We start from the raw sequence: 24,432 nt of genomic DNA, 5'->3' as shown, positions 1-24,432 counted from the left end.
TTCTGGGTGTTTAAGTTGATAAAAGCTACTCAATTACACCCGCCCAGCACAATAAAGTTATTTTCTTAACACGTTAACCCACAGATTTACAGATGACAGCACCCCTTTGGCTCGCTTTCTATGGAAAGACTTGCCTGCAACCATATGCACAAGCGTACAGTTTCTTCTCACGTAGGAATTCACGGACGCACTATAAAGGGGAAAAAAGCTTTCAAACAAATTAGTGTTTTCATCATCATACATCACACAGTTTGCAGCTTCTGCACAAGATGAAGCGCGTCTCGCTAGGAAACGTGTTCAAGTAGAAATTCTGCATCTCCTTGAATCCCTCCCCTCGTTTTTCTGCAATTCCAGACTTTAATCTCTGTACCAGGGATGCTTTTATCAAGTTTTCTGGCACTTCCACATCTGGCACTTTCTAACCGCGACTCTCAATACATGAATATATCCCTCTTCCCTGCTCCCTGAAGAAGCAGCCTTCTCATTTTATGGATTTTACACTTTATGCATTTTTCTACTCCTATTCAGACCAAACTAGACACAAGAAGATGGTGTATAAGTAGAAGCTTCTTCGCTATCATAGACACCCAGATCTCTGTATTCACAGCACATGGATGCCCAGGGGAAAGCAGTCCAAAGCCTGCTCCAATGACACACTCAAATAAGTAGTAAGCTATCTCTCAGCCAAGTGCGAAATCACTTTTTCTTAGCATGACCTTTCTTTTCAGCATGTAGCTCTCGAGAAAACAAGATCAACAAGGCAACCGAAGACCAGGCTAGAGGAAAATAGAAGTACACATGTGTATGGTGCTGCATGGAGACAGGCACTGATTTGATCATTTCTACGTCATCTTCTGAATTCAAGATGGAAATGGAGGCCAATGAGACGGACGGGAAGAGGGCAAAGAAAGCTCTGCAAGGCAGGAGAGCCAGCCAGCAAAGCCCACCCCAGGAACTGCTGATATATTACAGGCAACTGCCTCTAATTTAGTCATTCTGGAACAAAACCGGTTTTGATGAGCGTCTAATTTACTTAGAATTCAAGATGAGAATAAATCGTCATAGGGTGGTTATTCTCCATCTCTCGCAAAGCGAAGTACACAGCTCTAACAGCTGTTGCACACTCCCCATCAGGCAAGGTAGTGAGGCATATATTAAAACCAAATTATGTCGGTATTAAACACAAACACGTACCTCCACAAAGGGCAAGTCTTCTCCTGTCTCTGTGGGAATATTGAGGTCCACTGCCCATCTATCTGTGACAAGGTCCCTAAAGCTCCTTGTTCCTATGGTCGTATATCCTGGGATTTTAGACACTCCCCATAAACAACATGCTCAAGGCCTTGAAGAAAGTGGCAGCAGTATATAAATATAGCTTGCAATAAGCCTACAAAAAATGTATACATAAACATGCAACACATTAGCATCAATACTGCAAAGCCACAGGAAACAGCTAGGCATTAGTTTGGTGAAAACAGCTTGCAGCATCTCTTCTCTTCATACTTAAAGCCCCCAAATACACGTTTGGCAATTCTACATAACGCAATGCCGTATGTCACTAGACAACCGCACAGCCCGAGACCTGCCTTCCTACCGCCAATACGTTTTCCTCCTTCCTCTGCTGCTGCTTGTTGCGCTCCGTCATTACATCACGCCGGAGGTGATGAATTTTATCCCCCCCTCGCCAAGGTCACGCTGCCCTGCCCATCAGTGCTGTCTGTGGCGAAGCCAAGCCCTGGGGGGCTATCGCTGCTATCGCGCATGCCTCGCTTCCAAACCCTCATCAGAAACAAGGTGTGCGATCCAAAGAAACAGCCACCGATCTGTACGAGAGTGCTCAAGAAACGTGACCTAAATCTGGTAGTTTCAGATTTTGATTTTGTGCAGACCAACTGCAAGCCATCAGGGATTGGAGCCGTAAATAGAGATCAGTAGAACGTAAAAAGCCTGTTCGGTCCAAGCTACCCCGAATGAGGCAGACAAGCAGTCCACCCTACAAGCGCAGCCCACCGCGAGTGCTGCACAGCCCAGTCCTGAAGCTCAGCAAGCACCACCATTCCCAACCAGTGCACTGGGAAGGAATGGATGCTAGGGAGAAAAACCTGAGAGATGATAAAAAAAACACACCCTTTCCCACGCCTCCCAGCTCTCGGTCCTCTAACTTGCAACACTCTCCTTGCCCTACTGTGAAGGGCAAACTCCAACTCGTTTAAGCTCCCCTTCATGTTTAGCTGGTTCTCTTACGCCTCATTCTTTCACACACATGGTGTGTTCCCCCATCCCTCTTACCTTCTCTCTTCCTCTCCCTTTTCCTTTTTGCCAAGTCAGTGCTTTCTCCTCCAGCTCAACTATATCCAACACTCCTTGGCTGCTCAGTTCTCCCTTTCAAATATTCCCCTTCACACTTGAATCAGCAATTCCCCAGTTTGTGCAAGGATGCTTTCATCTTTCCCAGACCATCTGTCCCATATTCTTCAGAGATTTTGTATTTGTGAGACCACTGTTCCTTGCACAGCATCACTCATCAAAACCCTACTTTCAGCACCCTGCTTTTGACTTTCAGCTGCCTCTTCTACAGCACCGCGTACCAGTACCTGAAGGGGCCTACAGGAAGGACGGAGAGGGGCTTTGCACAAGGGTGTGTAGTGATAGGACAAGGGGAACGGCTCTAAACTAAAAGAGGGCAGATTTAGATTAGATATTAGGAAGAAATTCTTCACCATGAGGATGGTGAAACACTGGCCCAGGTTGCCCTGAGAAGCTGTGGCTTCCCCCTCCCTGGCAGTGTTCAAGGCCAGGCTGGATGGAGCTCTGAGCAACCTGAGCTGGTGGAAGATGTCCCTGCCCATGGCAGGGGGGTTGGAATCAGATGAGCTTTAAGGTCCCTTGCAACCCAAACCATTCTATGATTCTATGATCTCCATTTTCTATCCCCTTGTGAATCCACCTTTGAAAAGCTTGCTTACAGAATAGTTTCCCTTTCTTTCCAACCCTTTTGCCTCTAACGTGCTAGCACCAACATGCACAACTTCCTCGGGTTCAGAAAGGGAATGGATAATGGTTAACCTTCCTCTCCAGTCCCAGGATCCAGCCAACTGACCAACTGCATCTGCTCCCACAGGCCGCCTTCTCTTCCCAGCTCTCTGTACTTCTAGGTCCCCAAACTCACCAGTGCACTAGGATGACATATCTGTTCCTCGGGGCCCTGCCTGGGCTGTCAGCTACAGTTCTTTCCCTCAGCACCTCAGAAATACCTGCCTGGATAGAAAACAGAGGAGAGAAGAATACAAGGAGGCAGAAGCCTTGTGGTTAAGAGACTAAAACACTGTGTTATTTCACAGGAAACAACCACTGCTGGGCTGGGAGCTTTCAACAGGAGAAGGTGACCCATGCCAGCAGCCTGGCAGACACACACGTGCCCCAGATATCCTCTATCTCATGCTTTTTCCTGATACAGAGGAGATAACACCACACGGCTGGCGTGTTGAACAGGAACACACCCCTCTGCAGGCTGACAAATGGCTTCTGAGTCGGGCCAAGAGGGATCACTGCGAGGTGACATGTCTCCCGTGCTCTGTGAAGTTCAGCTCACCATCGATGCTGCCAGCCGCTTCCCTGGGCCAGACACTGGAGTTGGGATCCTGGTGTTCAATCCGTCCCCACACAGAAATACCACGAAATAAGCTGTTAGCTGGTCAGGCTCCTGCTTCCCTTCCTCTCCCAGAGCCATTAGTTTCAGTCTCTGAAGAGCTGAATGATACAGGCTTCAAATTGACCCAACCACCTTGACGTTAGTTTTTTAAATTATGAAGTCTTAGTGCTCTAATGCCAATAAATCATTTATATGTGCACATCTAATTAACAATCCAATCGGTAAAAACAACTTCGGATTCACACCGCACATTTTATCAGAGGACCCAAAGACACATTACAACATTAATTAAGTGTAACAAATGCCCTGGTGAGGTGGCTAAGTATTCTCCTACTTTGACATGGGGGGAAACCAAGGCAACACGCTCAGCGGATTTGCCCAAGGTTAATCCAGATGTTCACGATGAGGCGCTGAAGAGAAAAAGCAGGGAGAAATACTGCTGAGATTTAACTCTCCTAATAAGTATTCATTTTCTCAACTACAGTATTTACTTATTTGCTGATGAGAAATCTGTTCCAGATGCATTCCTCTCCCAAACAAACTAGGGGCACAAACAACTGCTAAGCATGCTAAAAAAAAAATCAACCCAAAACCACAACAGCCTGCCAGGTGAGGCTGAAGGCACTGGGTCCAACACACCACCCAGCCAAGGGTTCTGAAGAACATCTCTTGACCCTCCCACCCCACAGTTCATACAGACACACACATCTAAGCTCACAGGATGCAGGACACTTACCTAGCAGTCATATGTCCTAGACCTACATCAGTGCCTGGTATTTCCCAAGTCTCATTCAACCCTCGGGGAGTTTCACACCAGGCTTCCACGCCAGAGAACATGGGAGCAGAGCAAGAAATTCCTGAATGACATTAACTCTGCTCACAACACCTGAACAGCTACAAATTTTGGAAGACACCAGGTGTCTCAATGTCCTCTCTCTTCTCCAAACCCACATTTAACTACTCTTTCAGGGCACACAGAGCCCATCCTGCCATCTCCTCCTCCCTTCCCACACCCAGGAGATGACCCTCACAGTGGTCCCAGACAACGGTGGCTCCCACATAACCGTGGCAGCTCTGGCTGAGGACATGCTCCTCTGCGTCCGCAACCTGAACAGTTCTAAAGCCAGCAGTGTTTTTTGCTTACCCCATCTGCTACAGAAAATCACTGGTTCAGGGGACTAAGGCTATAGCTGACAGCCAAATGGATTTGCCCAAAGTATCAGGGCTGGTTTTGTCAATAGCGCCTGGCAGCCATTTAGAATTCAGCCCAGCACTCCATCCTGGGCAAGTCCAGCCTTGTTTCTTCCCAAGATCATGAATTCTGCTCTGTATGCAAATTACACGCTGTGGAAATGCTTCAGGTTTACCAGCTATCATACAACGAAACCTTTCAGACCCAGATGATGCCTACTGTCAGCCCCTTTAACCCACATGCGCGTCCCTCAGCCAAGCTGGCCAGATTTTCAGAAGTTCTCACCGAAACCAAGAGCTTGTCTCTTCATCATCTTTGGCAACTGGATCTCTACGGTTAAGGGACCTGAGTATCGATGTAAGTGTCTCGTGATGGAAGGACGCAGAGCCTTCCTTCTCTTAGCAGAATGACATACAAAGTGTTGCTTACATGAGAGTAATCAAAGTTACCAGTTCCTGCACCACTCCCAGTCTGAGACATGGTGTGCAGAAGGCTAAATAACACAGAATTTACCCAATTAAAGAAAGGGAGAGTAAGGCTTGACTAATATTAAGGTGTTAAAACTACCACAGGCTAAAGATAGGGTGGATAAAGCCCTCAACTAATTTCTAGGGAATGAGGTCTTGCAGCTGTGTAACTGGTGGGAACACGTGCTGGTCAGTGCTAGCGGGATGGGCTGGAAAGAAAAACCTTATTAAACCCCTCACATGACACCATCTAAGAACAATTAATGCATTACAACCACAGATGGTGGCAATCAGTACAGGAGAACGGGTTAATGATAGGAGATGTCAGGAATGATGAAGGGAGCCAAGCCGAGTTGGGCTGGCTGGATCAGCAAAAGTGGAACACTTTGGCAGGAACTCACGAAATGGCTGATGGACTGAGGAAATCAATTTATTTAAAACTGGTAACAGATTCATACTCTGCTGCTGTTCATTTCATATGGTTTGGCTGTCAACTCTTTGGGGCAAGCAGCTGTCACTCACTGTCTGCTGGGACAACACCTGGTAAATTGGATCTCCCGCCGATCATAGCTTCTTTGCACCGTCCTAATGAAAATCACCCCCACCTCCAAGACCGGCCTGACACAGAGATGCAAAAAAGGGTCGCATGAAAGCAACCTGAATGCCGACATTTCATTTGCATGCTTTAACTGTAATAACATCCCTTGAACATACCCAATCTTTTTGAAGTGAGATCCCACCAGCAAACCAAACCCAAACCCTGATACTCCAGCATCCCAAACCAACCAGCTTTGAAAGTTCTGGACACATGTTAAAATCCCAGCTGTTTTGTTAGTGAGTCTTGGAATAAAGCTGCAGCGGGACTTTAGTCCTGACTACCTGCGAAATACGTTCACTATTTTGCATGCTTTGCTCACGCCAGCTGGAAAAGCAGGACGATGGTTTCACTGCATCTGCAAGCCTTCTAATTGTGTTACTGCATGGGCCACAAGCCTGGCAGCCACGGAAATCAAAGCTTTCATTTCTCTCTAAGCCAGGAATAGTACAGTTAACAGCAACAGGAACAGAGTCACGGATCCACGCGTCAGCGCTGAAGACACTGTCGGGGTGGGGTGGAAAACAACAGCGTACGTAAGACGCTGCATCGCCAGCCGAGGCTGCAGGCAGGGAGGGTGGGCGATGACACATCTGCGTAGCGGGCAGAGCCACAGCAAGGGGAGGGGAGGTGAGGCACAGCCTGAGAGCCAAAACATCGCATCGCTGGAGGCTGCTTCACCCAAAGGGCCGCAGCTGCCCGGTGGGACCAACAGCAGAGGGAAGGGGACCTGCCTGCAAGGCAGCCCAGCTCGCAGCTGCAGAAAGTGTAAGACAACACACATCTATATGCACCTATGTATATACATAGATGTCCTTACATGTTTATGCAACACATACATATACACAGAGCTGCAGAAGTGAAATCACCAGGACCTGATGAGAGAAAAAGGACAAATTGTTTCTCACAGAGAAAAATCAAGCCAAAAAAGTTAACATTACAAAATTATATTAATGCTATTTATAACATAAGACCTATTTGAGAAAGAGAACTTCCATCTAGGGAATGGAAGTTTAATTAAGGTAAAACAAAAGTTTCCATTAATCATGGAAGAATTCACAACCTGCTGCTCTCCTCCAGCATCCAATTCAGCTAACGCTGTAACGGAATCAAGCGCAGCACTCCGTACCTAAAACTTCCAGCAACGCAGACAAGGTTTACCAAAGCACGTTGCCATCTTTAGTCTCAAGAAAGAGGAAGCTTTCTCTCCCCAAAATACTGTTTCAAAAACGCCCCAAGCACAGCAGATACAGTGGGTAAATATTATCACTTGCCTGCTCTGGGTGACCCTGCTTCGGCAGGGGGTTGGACTGGGTGAGCCACAGAGGTCCCTGCCAACCCCTGCCATTCTGCAGCCAGGACACGCAGGAATAATTACATAGGAGAAGGGATTTTGACAAAACTTAAAACTGGCAATGAAAAATTGCCTGCAGACAGCAGGTTCTGATGATATCCAAAACTCTATTTAATATCACAAACACAATTTTAATCTTGAGTAGTAAGCACACACAAAAAAAATATCCAGTTCTACTTAAATCTTACCCCTGCACACACTAAAGTCATACGATTGTGATCAAAAAAATTTACTGCCTTCTGTTCCTGCAGGGTCAGGACGGGGCAGTGGAGCTGGGTGTCCTCCCCCCGCCAGCAGAAACATCTCCTTCTCTTACAGCCAAGAACAGCGCTAGAGCTGGCCTGGCTCATGGTCAGCGCGGTCTCTATAAATCCCAGCATTCTGACTGCATGCAAGAGAATTGAACTGGAATTCAAGCTGAGTCATGTCTGCAAGGCTGTCAGGAAGAGAGCGATCTTTCATTTGTAAACTGAAATAGATGCTGGAATCCCTGACAGTAGCTACCTTGAAGCCCACGAGCCATTTCTGCAGGTCAGTTTTCAAAGTAAGGCCACGCTGCAAAATATCAGCTTCGATTACCAAATCACATGGCTGGTATTGAAAAAGACAGTACAGTAAATTGACTTTTAATAAGGTCTGATTGTACATACAAGGTGAAGAACTTCATTAAACAAAAGCATACAGAGTACAGCTGATACATATGAGGTTGCTTCTTTTATATCCTACTACTGATGCTTTCTCCGTTGTATTTACCTGGGAGGAGAAGAGAGTGGGAAGACAGCTATGCCTTAGGTATTAAGAATGATGAGAGTACAGCTTTATAGCTTTAGTACAATAAATGCAAAGCATGGCATGTTCTCTATTTTGTTCTGCAGAATGAACTATTCAAAAGATAATAATGAACTTTGCACCATCTGAAGGACTCATTTGTGCTCCGCTGCCTGCTTCCCTGATCCCATCCATCTAAAACACTCCCGAATCCAGCAACAAAAATGCACCTGAGAAATCAGAAATCACTGGGTCATTCAGCTGTTGAAAAGCATTTTAGATTTAAAAACAAAAAGATGTAAAAAAAGCCCCACAACATCCCACCAAGGACTGAGATTAAAGTCAGGAGAAAAATGTAGGATGTCTTTAGACAAGTTAATTGATTTTGGGGGGGGGGGTGGTGGTGGTGTGTGAATCCAAACTCAACACACAATTCTTACAACTAGAAAGTCCATATTTTTACGTTCACCTTCCACTTTCCCTCTCCTTGACTTGCTCATTCACCTCCCTGCAATTTACCCTCCCCTAAGGCACGCCAGGAGGCAGCCCTTGAATTCTAATTGCATTTGCTATTCTACTAAATCCCATGGATTTACATGGGCAAAATTAGCAGGACTCCCCTATCAGGCATTCTCCACAATGCTAGATGAGAAGTCACCTGAAGCTCGAGACAGGCTTTCTTTTGTTTACGGCCTTTAAATAATTCAGAGAGGAGTTGTCAAGCTGAATCTGCAAAGCTGCTTTGACTTTGGACTTGCACTATTAGGCTGCCTGCCTATTGTTTATAAAGACAAAAGGGAAAATGGTATCGGATCGTATGTCTGCACTGGAGGGGAGGCAAGGACTGGAAGAACAAGGGCTGTCGGGGCAGAAGTCATAAAAACACAGATGGGAAAGCAGAAGAACGCCATAGGTGAAACACAGATGTACCGGCAAAGCAGCACGAGCAAGTTGTCAGTTTGGTTGGGCTATAAATAACCAATGCTAGCAGTTTATGTAATATGATGTCATCCTTCAAAATGGAAAACCCCAAACGCAAACGGTAACCTTAATTAGCAATTAAAAGCACAGCTCCCCAGCTATACAGCTGCAGCCACCTCTCCCAGATCTGTCTCACTTCTGCAAACCAGTGACAGTCACCAGGCCGCGGGCCAGCACTGAATAATCATCCCAACCCTCAGAGAGCAATTTCATCCTTTCTCCCTTTCTTCCCTTTTTTTTCCCTGGGCTCTTTGGGCAGACAAAGATTTACTAGGACCTGCTCGGGGACACCAGCAAGCCACAGGCGATGGCCCCTGCCATCCCAGGGAGCTCACACGCTCCAAGGTGCCTTTTAGATTTATTATTATTTTTTTTTTTTTAAAACGACTCTGGGGCACATGCGGCTTTGATGGGGTTTTGCACAGTCATTTTCAATCAGAGCCGCAAACCTGGCTTTAGAGCAAATGACTGTTTCTTGAAGCAGCAAGAAGAATTGAGAGGGAAGCAGAACCTCAGGATGCGCAGCTCCGCTCCACCCGTGCACATCTCTCCAACCAGAACATAATCACCTCCACAGACAGTTTCCTAAATCTAGTGAGGATTTTTAAAAAGGGCATTTTAATACAAAACCCAGTAACTGTGATGATAGTCTTACTTTACACTGCCGAGCTGGATTAACTCAGCAATTATACTCAGCTCTGGAAGCTGGAGACAAAACCCTGCCCAAGGGTTGTCCCCACGTGCTGGGACGTCACAGCCGGGCGGCAGGGTCGCTGCCGGGGATGCTGCAGGAGCTGTCTCGGCACGTCACAGGGTAACAGGCGTGTATGGAGGGGAACGATCCAGTTTGGTTGGCTCTCCCAAAGCAGACAGAGACCTCCACTTCACTCTAGGAAGTCTGCAACAGTGGACAAAACATCTTTCTTCTGCCCACGACTGGTCCCAACTGGTCCCAGCAGCTTCCAGTCCTACAAAACGCCATGATTAAAACAGTCTTTTATTACACTGTCTTTTATCCCTGGCTTCTGACCATATAAAATCCTAAATGAAATCTGATGTACCGCATGCAAATAAGCCAAAGAAGAGAGGATTCAAATAATAGGAAGATATCATTAGTGAGCAAGTTTAGCTCAGGTCAAAATCATTCTAGCTAGAAGAGAGAATACTGCATGGGGCATGCACGCATGCCCAACGGCCTGAAACACTGACAGCTCCTTTCTTACCTGCACGGTGACTGCCATCTGACAGCGGGGCCTGAAGCTGCAGTGCCATTAATAAGTCCCTAAATCTCCTGGCCTTGGATATGCTCCTAAACTCCAGGGAACAGCTTGCCGACAGCATGCTGCCTGCCAGTATCCCTCCAGCAAGGCCACTCAACAGCAAGCTGCCTCCCCCCCTGCTTTATTTTTCAGTTTTTAAACGTGGTATGTGCATCTGAAATAAGTACTGCCAGCTCCCAAACATTACCGATCACAGCCCACTCTCAGGTAGGAGCCCTGAAATGAACTGAGGGGTGGTCAAGCTCACATGTCACAGCTTGGAAATCCTTGAATTAGATGCTCTCTCCTTGGCCCTCTGAAAGGGTGAAAACTGGATGACATCCTTAGTCCATTCTACGCCATAACTAGAGATTTAGGACAACCTGACGGCTCTACACACACCCTGCTGGAAAATAGGAGATTAGGAAAAGACATTAATTCTTAGAAGCACAGTTTTGTTGTTAGCATCATCGCACTGGCAGCGAGCGCTCAGGGCTGGTGGCAGCAAAGGGGAGCGGTGGATGGCGCTGCGGCTCTGCCGGACACGCTGCCCAACGGGCTCAGGGAGCTAGACCTGAGCTTGTCCTCCTCTGCGTTCCCAAAGAGGACACAAAGCTTCATTAAGTACTTAATTTTCCATCCTGGCCACTCCACAAACCCAGCAGCAGCTCAGATAATGGCAGACCTTTAAGCCATCAGAAGCTTTTGCAGGTGGAGTGAGCCCTTCATACTGCATGCCAAAATAATTTCTAGTTAATAAACTACACAAATTTAACCCATCCCACACAACAACTTTATTCCAAAAAAACAGAAAGCAGTTTATTTTCTAATGAGCCAGCAGATGAGGAAAAAGCATCCTTCCTCATATGATGCACTCATAAGTAGCTCTCACACACTCAATTTCTCAGCACTGCGAGACCAAAAAAGGCTTTCAACGGAGTGAGATCTGGGTGATGTTCTACATCGCTGTTTAAGGACAATTCAATCATCTTTGTTCTGGATTAAGTCTTGCTCCCGATTAATCTTAAGAGAGCAACGAATAGCAAATCCACAACTCAGGAAGCAGGCAGATTTTATCTTTAAACCCAATTCACAAGTAAAATCATCTCTCTCACAATGGATAATTCTGCTGCTGTTCAAGTTATTTTCACACAGTGGGTATAAAAAAATTATCTCTCGATCTCAAATGGAAATGACTGTTTTTAACACTCCCTGTCATCTTGAACGCATGCAAAGACTGACAATACTGTATCAAAAAGATGAGCTCAACAATCAAGAAATCCATTAAGCTACCAATGACACTAATAACAAAAAAGGAAGTTTAAAAAGACTCAAGTACATAAAGAAAAAAATCATGCCATTTTCCTGCTGGGATTACAGGAGTGAACAAAACCTCCTGTGCTGCGACACAGTACCTCTGATTTTATAACGTCCTTCAGCTACATAAATATTAGAATACAAACCCCAGCTCTGCTGACAGGGTGAAGGAAGACAAACACACACTTCTGGCATTGGATTTTTTTTTTTTTTTAGCTAATCTGCTTCACCCTCCCTCGATTTTAGCTGTTCTTTCTGAAGGGATGCTGCTGTTGACTCACTCCTCAGCAGACACCAAAGGGCCGGAGCGTGCAGCAGGTACCCCCCGCTTTTCTCTCGGTCTGACAACGCCTCAAAAATTTCAGAGCACAGATGGTGAGAAATACAGGACAAAATACAGTGGATATAAGAAAATAAAAACAACTGTCCTCTGTCAGGACTAGAGATGACTTATTTCTTGTCACAGCCAACTCAGGTATACTGCTACAATCATCAGCAGAAAGGCTCCCGTGAAGAGTTCATGATCATCTACTGCCCTAGCTATAGTTTCCAAGGAAGAAATAAATTATAAAGAAACAGCCTCTAAAAAGCAAGCCACGCATAGAGCACATACACAGTATGCGTTTGTCTGGAAAAGGAGAGACAGAGATGATGGGGCTTGGCATGCGTCACGTTCATTACTTCATTAACTTTGATTTGTGGTAAGCTGGGCTCAGATTCCACATTCATATGATATCCAAAAATTAGCACAGAAGCCCCAGCCTGGCCGTGAATACGCTTGTCTGCATCATAAACCCAGCTCAGATCTGCTTGCCCAGGAAAACAACGGAAACTTCAAAAATGTGTAAAAAAAAAGGAGTTTCCATAGCTCCTCTCCCCATTCTAGACAGGTAATTCCCAGGTTCAAGATGGACAGCAGAAGCCAAAGATTTAGTGATTGTGGTGGGCTCACGAGGAGAAACTCGTCCTTGTCCCCGCTCCCATGATCATACAGCTCTGCTCTCGGGGGAAACCCGAGGAGCCCGCTGACGGGAAGAACTACAAACTGAAGCAGAGGAAGTTCCAGCTGAACACGAGGAAGAACTTCTTCCCTCTGAGGGTGACGGAGCCCTGGCACAGGCTGCCCAGGGAGGCTGTGGAGTCTCCTTCTCTGGAGATATTCAAGACCCGCCTGGACACGGTGCTGTGCAGCCTGCTCTGGGTGACCCTGCTTCGGCAGGGGGTTGGGCTGGGTGACCCACAGAGGTCCCTTCCAACCCCTAACGTTCTGGGATTCTGTGAAGAGGAGAGATGGCTGCAGAGGACGGCCAAGAGAGGGTCCGAGCTTGCATTCAAGGATACGCTGGGAAAGCAGCAGCCAAATTGTGTTCCTTCACCCTGTAACCGTACATCTATCCAAACATTTACCCAAAAGAAATCTCTAAAGCTGTGTTTTATTTCTATAAACATCTGAGCATCCCAGTGATTTTTCACACTGTGGATCTTTGCTTACTTTTGGCAAGGTAAATATATATATTCTTAAGTTTTGAAACATAGAAGGCTCACAAGTTCCCAGTGCAGGCTGTTGCCTGCTATAACACCAGAGGAAAAGTTTCACAAGCTGCTAACTCCTGTTTTACTTCAGCTTTTCATGCATTTCCCAACAATTTAAATTTCTTCTTTTGCATTGTCAAGCCAAGCATGAACCTAATGAAAACAAAGCCAACAGCGAGACGAATCCTTTTGTACTAAATAAGGACATCTGTATTTTACTTCCAGCTCATTTTCTCTCCTTTTTTTTTTATACTCCTGCTGGCCCAAATTTCTTTTTTCAAATGCTGGAGCTAACGTGCAAGTTGTGAAGCAAGGCACACACAGAAGCACTATTAACCTCCTATTTTAATCAAGGGTGTTTCACTCTAAACAAGTCAAGTCTTCCCCCAAGCACATACTCCCCAGACCGGACAGGCTTGCGGTGATTTGGTGGTCAGAACAAACTTGGCCAGAGCAGTCTGCTTTGGAGAAAGTCTTTCATGGCGGGGGAAGGGGGGAGGGGCGGGGAAGAAAGGCAACAAGGTCACAGCTGGTCAACCTAGAAACTAGGCAGAAAAACAGAAAAATATCACATATGCTTGATTTACACCAGCAGACTTGGCTGGCGATGCTGAGCCTCTGCCAGCACATGTAGTAAGGAGAGAGGGATGCAGCTTCTCCTCCTCCTCCTGCTGCCATTAATTTATGTGCTATCTGCAGATTACAGGTATAAGGAACTTTTTTTTTTAATTACTTAATGGATCTGAACCAATCTTTCTTCTCAGTATATGTAATATTGCTTATCTTCCCTCCCGTATCTCTCATTATTGTTAAGTAAATGGGAAACAATGCGCTGCCTCATCTGCCCCTCTGCTTAACTTCACATTCACTTCAGACACGCTAAAGTAAAACCAGAAAACCCAGTACTGTGCCAAACAGCTCACTTCTCTCCAGCTCTAGCAACCAGATAAGAGTTTCGGAAGCGATTATCATGTACAATAACATATAAGAGATGTAATTATTTAAAGCGGCGCTTCCCTTTGAGAATTCAGAACACCTCGCACAAGGGTGAACGCAGCTCCATTCAGCTGCATAACCCCGAATTTAACAGTATCATTTCAGTCTAAAAGGTACTCATTAAATTACTAAACAATTTTTCCTGCCACACTGGCTTTCCCTTCCTTAGGAAGGGCCAATTATTATAATTTCTGTGTGTATCCTATATAAAATAATTATATATCCTAATTACATATCCAGGTAGTTTCAATTCAGACACAAGATTGCTTTCAAAGGAGCAACTGTGTTCACTCCGTGCACACAGCTAGCTCGTCTAACATTAGCTAGAATTAGACCAGAACAGCACCAAAAGAAAGCCAAGTCTTGTTTTAAAAGGTTAAAAGGATACAAATCCATGTTACTGTTCAGAAGCCAGCCTGAGCAGTTGTTTTTACAAGGAGGGTCATAAAAACCTTAATTGTTGCTTTACTAATGTGCAATGCAATTGGCATTCAGCTGGTCACAAGTTACCGGGTTTCAAAACACTTTAGGGTTTTGTTACTGATAACAGAAGGGCACAAAGCAAATGAAAGCCTTCAGAACAGTGCCCAAAGTGAAGCAGTAACCATATTCATGCGGAGACCTACATAAAGTAAAGCTGCTGCAGAGAAAACCACCTTCTGCATAAATGCTTCTACTTCCATTTCACCCAGAGGTTAAATTGTCTGATCAAAATCTTGTGCTGGAAAGAAAAAAAGAATCAGCTCATATTTTTTCCACTTCATTTAGACTCTGTAAAACATTAAATCCTGCCATTAAAATTGCTTAATTAGGAGTGCCAGAGTGAAAGGTTGATGCAGCTCGTGAGCTGCAGCTACTGAATGGCGGTGGCCTGGCAGGGCTTGCCGTTGCTAGATGCACTGAAGAATGGGAGGGGGGCGGAGCTGGAGGGGGGAAAGACAGTATTGCGAGGTTGCTTTGACTGTAATTAAAGCAGTGTCACTTGCTAGCGGGAACGAGGTTCCAAACCCACCTTCAAACAGCAGCGACAGCAGACCACCAGCAGCGAGGGCTTCAGACACCCCCGGTGTGGGAATTCTGCTGCTGCACTGAAGCAGACTTCAAAGGCGGTGGCGAGCCCAACGCCAGTGGCTTTTCAAATCTACTTCACTCTCTCGCTTCACTCTGGCTGGTCTGAAGCCAGAGTCCTCCTTTAGCACTAATTATTGAGAAACCTAGCTTCACCCCTGCAGCTCCCACCTTCAACGACCCCCTTCATCTGCTTCATAAGCCACCAAACACTGCCCGCCTTGCTGAGAGCGTTCAGACCTCATCTCACCGGCACTTTGTGCCAACCAGAGGCTTCAGCAGGTAGACAGCTCTTCAAAAAAAAAAAGTGGAAGCAGTGGAAAGTAAAGCAAAGGCTGCTCACGTAGGAGATCCTCCGACTCTGAGGAGACCGGCTTCGGCTGGAGCTTGAGATTGGGCAACAGACGGTGGCTCAGTACCTTTGAAACTTGCCGAGCTCCTACCATGACTTACTGCTTTCAAGAGGCTCTGCTCCAGGGCACGATACATAACACACATTATAAAACCCCCAGAAAATACTAGGGGTGAGCCTGCCTACCCAAAGGCTAAGAGTTGTGGGGGACAGAGAGAGCGCGTGCCCGTCACCTCTGATCCCCAGGCAACAGAGGGCAAAATGCCCATGAGACAAAGGCACCACACATAACAAGGACGGGAAGAGGGGAGCTTACAGCTCACGAGAATTAGGTTTCCAGGCATCATCTGAAAAATCCCCAAACCTTACAACAGCCTAATCAATTATTTAATCAGTATCTCTAGAACCCAGCAGGATCCGTATCATAGCTCAGACCAAGGGGCTCAAGAGCAGCACTGCAGAGGTTGGGTGGGAAAAGGAAAAACACACAGCTGTACAATTATTTAATTCTAAAACCAAATGTCTCTGAACACAGATCTGCTCTTTTTCTCTCTTCACCCCATTATATAATACAAGGATGGCCCTGAGTATCACCCTAATACAAATGAGTTTCTATTTCTACACAAGTTGTACTATTTGGGAAATGGTTTACGTGCAGGGCCACACGATACACACCGCTGTGCTTCAGCTTGTTCCTTGTAACGTTATGGTTCAGCAGGGAGCCGGGGATGGAGTCAGGAATGAAGTCCAGGCTCCAGGTGAATTCCTGACTTGTTCATCTGTTATAAAACTCCTACTTGAATAAAGAATTGACGGTTACTAAAGCAGCAGAGTCCCAACAGGAGAGAAACATCCACTTACAAGTTTAATGACAGCTGCACGGAGACTTCTTTGCATCCCCAGCTCACGGTGCGTATCACAGCAATACAATTTGTGATTGCAGGGGGATGCTCTTATTTTTTAAAGCCTAGGAAACACCGAGAGCCTGGTCAGACCTCTGCTTGTGCTGGCAATGAACTGCAACCCATTATCTGCACCATCCGGATCAGCTCCTGGAAGCGTAATGTCAACAGAACTTAAGAGTTATGTCAACCACGGTGTCATTCACTTGCTCTAGGAAAGGGATGACTAATAAGCAGGACCTCAGCCCTACCTACAGCACGCCGTCTACTTCTCTCGGCATTAGAAGAGACACATCGGCAAGCAAATATCAGCTGTAGAAGTCTGAAAGACTAAATGCTGCCTTCATTCACGAAACATGTGCGACTTCAGTCTGCCTTCACTTCAAAAAAAAAAAATCAACCCCTTGGCAGTTTTCTGCGATTATGCTGGGGAAAAAAAAAATATATATATATATGCCTCCCCTTGCAGAAGGGCAGAGAAACTGAGTTTGCAAATGTAAACTCGAAACCAACAGCGAAGAAAATATCCAAGCCACCTACATTTCTTGGAGAAGCTCTTCTTAAAATAGAAGCTAGAATGATATCAGAGTGCTGCAGTACCACAGGGGACCTGAACTTCCCGGGCTGAACAAAAGCGACAGCCTCGTCCCCTCTGCTGGCAGCGGGGCCAAAGGCAGAGGTAACAGTGGCACCGCTGCACTTGGTACCCACCACAATGAATCCCTCACTGGGAGGGAGCTCAGAGGGTGGCCTGCAACTGGGGAGAGGCAACGCCGAAAGAACACATACCACCGTTTTTCCTCTCCTACAGCAGACTCAAAATTAAACACTTTCTCCTAAAGCCTGTCATTTGCATAATCACATTATCAAGATGGTCTTTCACACGGACCGAAGTGTCAACACACTGAGATTTCAATATAATGCATGACCTGTTAATAACAGAGTATGATTTTCCCCCCCCCCACAAAGTTCTCTGCAGCCGCACTCCAAGGGTTGTGATGAGGAATAAAATATTGTTAGTCACCTGAGTATTTTTTAATTAATTCCCTTTAGCCACAGAAAAAAATAGAGCCATGGTATGAAAGTATATGAGCGTGTTCAGCACAAAGAAGCACACATACTGAACCTGTGACATCTTTTATCTGCAAGGTGGAAATTATTCTGCATATGAAAATATTTTTCAAGGAGCATACAAAACAACATATACAGTGTGTGTTGGTATACATAAGTAACAAAAACTTAAGGAAAAAAATATCAACCATGCATGATGTATGCTTTGATATTCTGGGTTCCACTTGTTTTCAACAAAGATTTGAGCTTTTCAAATGAGTAAGGGAGGTAGATAGGGAAAAGGCAGAAAGGAAGAGAAATAAAATATATTTACTACCTAAGGAAAGCGTGAAGCAGCAAAGCAATAAAAGTCAAAGAAAATTTCTCATTTAAAGCATTGCCAATGGCCAGAGAGCAGAGGGCACGTCAAGAGGAGTGGGAAGCCATCACAGACAGCGGTGAGCTCCACAGCACGCATGCTACGGGGCTTAAACAGCTTCCACAGGAGGGAGGAAAACCTTTGAAGATTTTCGGGAGGGGGTGAAAAACCAGTAGAAGAAACCCAAAGTCACATCTCCTTGCTATTCTTAAAAGCCGATCATTTAGCCTCCCATAAAGCGCTGTGCATTTCAATCATGAGACAGAAGACGAAGACCAGCGCATTTCCAGGATGAAGCAGTAGCGCAGTACCGCAGCGGAGAACAACCTGCAAGAATTCGATAGATGCTGCACACGAATGCTATGGCCCAGCCCTGGTCTGGGAAAGAAAGGATGAGTCAGAAAACAGCAGCACCCTCCCTGAAAATACTGCAGTCGGAGCTGCTCCCGCTGCTACCTGTGCCAGCGGCCGGTATCGGAGGCAGGCAAGGGAGAGCCTGGCTCTGCTCCTCCCAGGCAGGCGTTTATCTCCTAAGCTTTAGATTACTACCTAGGTATATCTTAACCGACAGCTGAACTACTAGGTGAGGACGCTGCAAAAATAAAGCCACACTGAGCTGAGCTTGAAGTCAAAATTCTCACCAATTTGGAGACCTTAGAATTCCAGCAGCAAAGTGGAACGAACATTATCAAGTCTCACACTTGCTATCCCCCCCCAAATCCCACTGGAATTCATCTTTCAAGTTACAAGAAATGCAGTTACAGTCGATACAAGTTACTTAGGAATGAGCATTTGGTTATTTGGGAATGACAAAGGAGGCTTCATTTTTAATGTTCATAAGTCATCCAAATTAATTAGCGCTTTAAAATGGCAATGAATCACTTCCCAAAATAATTTGTATTGGCTAAATTAATTCCAGTGAAGGGAGCCAATTTGCTGATTGTAAATTATCAGAGTCCCTGACTAGCTCCTGTGTACGTTGTGTACCACTTATTAGGCTACTGGGAAACAAAGGATGGCTACTTCTCATCAGTGAACAAGATTACAGCCCCATTAAGTGACCAGCTTACTGCGGTACAATTATAGGTTTCTATTTAAAATATTCAAGCCAGACATCATTAGGAAACAAAGCTGAATGTTCAGAAGAAAGGAAAAATAAATGGAAGAAAAGCTTGTTTTCCGAAGAGATGCACCAAAAACCTGTTTGAAGGGAGTATTTCCATCTTCTTAAATTAACAAAGAGAAGTTCAGAGGCGCAAGACTAATCACAAAGATACTTCCATCATATGACAGCGCCTAAAGGCAACCTGAAGCCTGGAGTCCCAGCGCCTGCTTCTCTCACCCCCGGCTAGATGATTGTTTCCAGACTCCCCTAAATTAAAATGACTTCTGAAGAGTGACAACGAGGTGAGAAAACACACTGGCAGCTTTCTGCTCTCCCCCCTCATGCTGAGGAGATGCTTTCACAGCGCTGCCATGCCACTGCTCCAAGACCCTTCCTCCCCAGCGCCTGGACACCTCTGCATCCATCCAGCATGGACCACCACCTGCCTAAAGTCTGCAGCACCGGTCTCAGATTTCCCTTCCTTACCCCTCTAAAAGGAAAAAAACCCAAATCAATATATATATAAATAAAGCTTTACCTAAGCTAATTTGCATGGTATTCTCCCACTCTTATCTGCATCTCACCGGTATCAAAGCCTCGATATTTTTGCTTGAGCAATCTTTCCCCGGCTAACCTGCTTATCAGCAGTAATGAATACTCATGCAAACAGGTACAAAATTAAATGGCTTCTTTACAGTGATTATGATAGATTGAGCCATGCCTAATCTACATAATCAAATTGCTTCTGTGTTCAGTAGTAATACCTTTTTGCTGTCCTGGGAGCAGGTTCAGCCTTGGTTTCTCTTTTGACAGCTCTCAGAAACACTAACCATGACTGGGAAAGGGGCTACTTGAGACGCAATTACTTAACACAGCTGTATGAGGCCCATCTCCAACTCCGCAATATGGCAAAGCAGGTCCAAACCAAAGGTGTCTCCTTTAGGGAAGGGGAAAACATCTCATAGGACAGATAGGAGAAGAAAGCAAAGTACAAACCAATCTCCTCCAGCTACTATCCATGTACCTAGGCATAACCGGAGTGACCCTCCCAAGACAGATAAAACATCTTCACTCACCCAGCTGCAGTGGGCTACCATCAGTACTGTAATTTCCTTTCCCTATGCATGAGCATCATCTGCTTACACGTTAATGAAACAGAAGAACATATTTTCCAATTTCAAGACCAGATTCACATTTCAAATCAGGCTGGTAAAATCTTGCCAAGGTGCCAGAAAAAGCACGTCACAGGTGTATTACAAAATCCTTGACTTGGGAAAGCAAAGGATTTGGTTCAGGGAAGGTTCTCAAGTGCATCTCTGTCTAGCTCATGTTTATCAGGTCACTCAGGCCAAAAGTGTCCTGAAGCTTTCTCTAGTTTTAAATATTGAGCAATTTTTAGAGTAAAATCAGAAGCGAGAAACAGTTTTCCCCACAAACTATAAATAAGCGGTATTTAAATATTGAACAGCCTATTTACCTTTGTCCAAACACACAGCACCGAAAGCAGCACAGCAAAGGTCTGCTTCCCGATGAACACGCTGCAAGTTTTTTTTTTTTCCCCAAAGAGTCTAACAAAACTATTAGCCTACAAGCTAGTCCTTATTTCTAAACACGACCTAAGAGTTGGAAAGTGAGTATGCCTGATGCAAAATGTTAACAAGCACTTACAGAGAACAGTTCCTCTCCCTTGTTATGGCTTTGACACAGGTGGAAAGAAGGTACTGACGGGACCTCTGCAGCTGGAAAGGGGACAGCTCCAGGAAACAGGGCCCTGCACCTTTGTGAGCAAAGGAAAACCAACGGGGGGGGGGGGGGAGATGTGTTCTGGCAAGGGCTGTTGGTACAGCTTGACTTTGGCTCAGGAGGATGTAAAAGCTTGAATTACATAAAAATAGATTTAAGAAAGAATCAATGACATTTCATCTGAAAGTTTCAGTGAAGTTTTAATTCGGATCTGAGATTTTTGCACTTAAGTGCATGAAGTGAAGGAGTACATGTACTCATGCTTCCCAAGATAACTCACAGTTCTGAAACTTACTCATCTTGAAAGGTTAATTAAAGAACAATCCTTGAGAGCAACATCGCAGGGAAACTGAGCAGGAGCCTGGCGAAAGGCTGGCACGCAGCACCCGCACCAGAAAGACCCCAGGTACCAGACCGGAGCTGCTGCCCAGCGACCCCAGCACAGGGACCAGCCAGGCTGCTCTGAACCACCGCAGCCAGGCATGGGGAACCGCACGCCCACGGCACTATGAAGCAGTTTAAAGCGTGCTCGCTGCAGGGTTGCCAGCCCGTGCCGGGCTCTGCGTGGCTGCCAGGCTGGAGCTGCTTCGGCACACGCACCCTGCGGAGGAGCAGGCACGATCACCGCCAGCGGTGAGAGGTGCGGTAGCTGCTGTAATTAGGAAACTAAGGCAGAGTGACTCACCCAGGATCAAGGTCTGCAATTAAGCCAGAAATAGGCTGCAGGTTCCCCGATTCCCGCAGATGCTGACAGCACCATGAGGCAAAGTTCATCTGAACATCATTAAAAAACATGTTGGCTGTTAGGGAAGCCTGTACATGCGAAGCTGAGTTGAAAAAACTTTATGCCAAATTAAGGAAAAGTTATTAAAATGGAGAATAAAAGAGTTCCGTCGTTTCAGCAAGACTTTCTGGACACAAGTGACCTTTGGCTGCGCAGTAATTTAATTTCCTAAGAACATGAGCAAAGTCTCAATTAGGTCAGAGGACCACTGTGCTGGTACAAGAGGGAAGAGAAATGTGCGGCTGCATCGGTGAAGAGCCCTTCTTGTCTCGGAGGGGCTGGAGATACGGTGCAAGAAGGCATCAAGGCCTCTCGGCAAAAGCAAGTGAGTCTGCTTGCTCGGTATGTAAAGCAGGAGGGCACGCACCACAGGCAGAGGTAAAGCGCAGAAGCAAAACGCTCAGCCGGTGGCTCTCGGATCACAGGCAGCTTTTTGCTGCCTTCTTTACAAACGAGAGCCAGGTACTGCAGCTGCCATGGGAGAAACGGGCTAATTTAGCAGCCGCCCAGGGAAAAGCGGAGGAATGATGGAAAAATAAAAATGATCAGGACAGCGACAGATTCTGAACGCTGCTTAATGGAGTGAAGCCTGAACGTTATTTGGCATAATCTTGATGGGCCTGATTTAACTATTACATTTTTGCACGATATTTTTCATATCGGTTATGACGAATTGCTTAAGAGCCCTTGGTGACTGCTCAAAAGTGTCTCAGTCGCTTCAGCAGAAGGTCTATCGGAGTAAAGCACATTAACCAGAGAAAAGGCTGAGAAGGAGCAGATAGGAACAGAAGTGACACCAGGGGTGAGGCATCACTGTTGGTATCTGCTGCCTGTACAAAAGCTGCCCTGGAGGTCAGGACAACCCACCACAGCAACACTGCAGTGAAGGCAGTTCAGGGGAGGGCATTTCTGGACACACAGGCTCTCGCAGCACATTTTCAGCCAGCAGAAAGATGGATGACACAATTTATAACATCCACTCTTCATCTGAGACACGACAGCTGTGTACATCAAATCCTCCCAACCCCCCAGCCAGAACGAAGCTGGTGACCCTACACCACTTAGCCTCATGCCCACCATTCAACCGCAACAGCCCACTTGTTACTTTTAAATCAAAAGTGCAACTTCAGATGCTCAGGTTTATTTCTATTTTGATTCAGAAGTGCTTATCTGAAGTAAGTTTATGCCAGTGACAACTGAATCACAGTTGTGGGGGCAGTTTCTTCATATGAAAACAGACTGGTAGACCTTACCCTTCCAAACCACTATCCGTGTGAATGCAATGTCTCCGGACATCAATTAGGCTACGTTCCACTTCAGCTACTTGGAAGACTGTGTTTAGTATGAGCTCCCCTCCTCCTCCTCCCGACAAGCCCATTAAGTATCTGACCTGCAAACCCTTGTGCATACAAAAGTTACTTGCTCAAGTTTTTTTTTCTATGCAAGGTTTTCAAAAGCACTCTGAATTTAAAAGCAGCATTCTGTTCTCCAGAGCAGCCTCGTGCTGAAAGGCCACCCTCACAAAAGCTGCGTCAGGCCTGCCTGCAGCATTAGCACACATGCTACGTATCTGAATTCAGTGTCACTGGAACAGTTGCCGAGGTGACCGCAGCCTGGGCTTGCCTCCTTTACACATCTACTCGTCGAAACACAGGGGCTGTATTTCAATGAGCGAGCCCATACAGACACAGTAACATTGAGATAAAGCGTCTGCAGGTGCCTTCATTAAAGTCACAAAAGAAACCTGCTAATGCACCTACAAAAAAACATCACGTGCCAGAACTACAACGCTGCTTTTGGGATTTCTGATGCCAGAGAAATTCAAACACCCTGGTAGAAAAGTTAAGAGCACAGCAGTCCCTTCTCCTCCAGCACCTCCCAGTGTTTCAGTCACGCTGCAGATCTCCACGTTCTCACCCCGATCTGCAATACCCATAAACAGGAAAATACCAAGCGCGGTCAAACGCCCAGTAATTCCGGAAGGAAGCAGGGGGCATTCCTTCGCACCCGGTTGGGTGCCTGAGCAGAAAGCTTACCCCATCTGGTAGTGCTCTCCAGCATACAGCACTCACAAACTCATTTGTGTCATCTTCTTTCCGGTCCTTATCCAGGACGCTTTTGACTGTATCAAACTTGAATGTCAGCAGTGTCTTTGAGAGGCCCTTATAGTATAGGTACAGGGAATTATTTTCACTTCCTAGAAATATAAAAATAAATACACAAAGATTAGGTTCTGGTAGCAGGCACAGAAATAAGGCTTCTTAGCTCTTTCATTGAGACGAGACCAGACATCTCCTCCTTGCTGTTATCATCACGCTCCTGATGCCTTAGCAGCTGGAAGTGCTCCACAGCAAACTTCCACGATGCTTAATAACAGAACTAGGTTTTATTACAAGACAGCCACAGCATCCAGCGCACTTGCAGAACATACAGGATGCCAGCTGTCCCCCATAACTTCCTTAGGGCAGAGCAGAGCATCTACGCTACCACACGAAACACTGCACACCCAGCCTGCTCGGCGTTACAGCTCTGAGGCAGGTAGCACTGTCACAGCTTTGCTTGCCGTAATCAAGTACGACAGTTTGGTCTGTGGAGGTTTAAGTGAGAGAGACTAGAAGTGTGCAGGCTTTATTTAGAAATCCATCACAATTTCTGCCTTGCAAGCTGTACAGACATCAGAGTACACACAAGCTAAGGTCCTCCCTTCAGTGCTGGCACAGCTGTCCTGCTCACCCCTCAGCAATCAGCCTGTCACTGCTTTCCCACCAAGACCTGTGGATTTACCGAGGTTCTACAGTCCAGCTTAAGCGGGGAAAAGAGACAGAAATTGCCAATGGGGTAACTGCTTCAGGATGATTGAGTCTTCTGGGGAGCTGCCCACAATGAGGGCACCAGTACTTCGCCACGCAGGATGCCACGCCAAGCGACGAGCACA

At 46.0% G+C, this 24,432-nt stretch overlaps 1 protein-coding gene and 1 non-coding gene across 4 annotated transcripts in view; both read right to left on the bottom strand.

Moving 5' to 3' along the window:
• The window catches only part of COP1 (COP1 E3 ubiquitin ligase), a 128,072-nt gene that overhangs the window by 9,541 nt on the left and 94,099 nt on the right, over positions 1-24,432 (bottom strand). For all 3 annotated transcript variants that reach the window (XM_075422613.1, XM_075422610.1, XM_075422612.1), the window contains one exon: positions 23,534-23,694. In XM_075422613.1, coding sequence (XP_075278728.1) covers positions 23,534-23,694 — 161 coding nt within the window. The remainder of the gene's footprint in view (positions 1-23,533; positions 23,695-24,432) is intronic.
• On the bottom strand, positions 9,832-9,966 carry LOC142361828 (small Cajal body-specific RNA 3). Its single transcript, XR_012764446.1, has one exon.

Source organism: Opisthocomus hoazin, chromosome 6 (assembly GCF_030867145.1).
Source record: "Opisthocomus hoazin isolate bOpiHoa1 chromosome 6, bOpiHoa1.hap1, whole genome shotgun sequence".
Lineage (NCBI taxonomy): Eukaryota > Metazoa > Chordata > Aves > Opisthocomiformes > Opisthocomidae > Opisthocomus > Opisthocomus hoazin.
The sequence above is the reverse complement of the archived record's forward strand: the minus strand, read 5'-3'. Positions and strand labels throughout refer to the sequence as shown.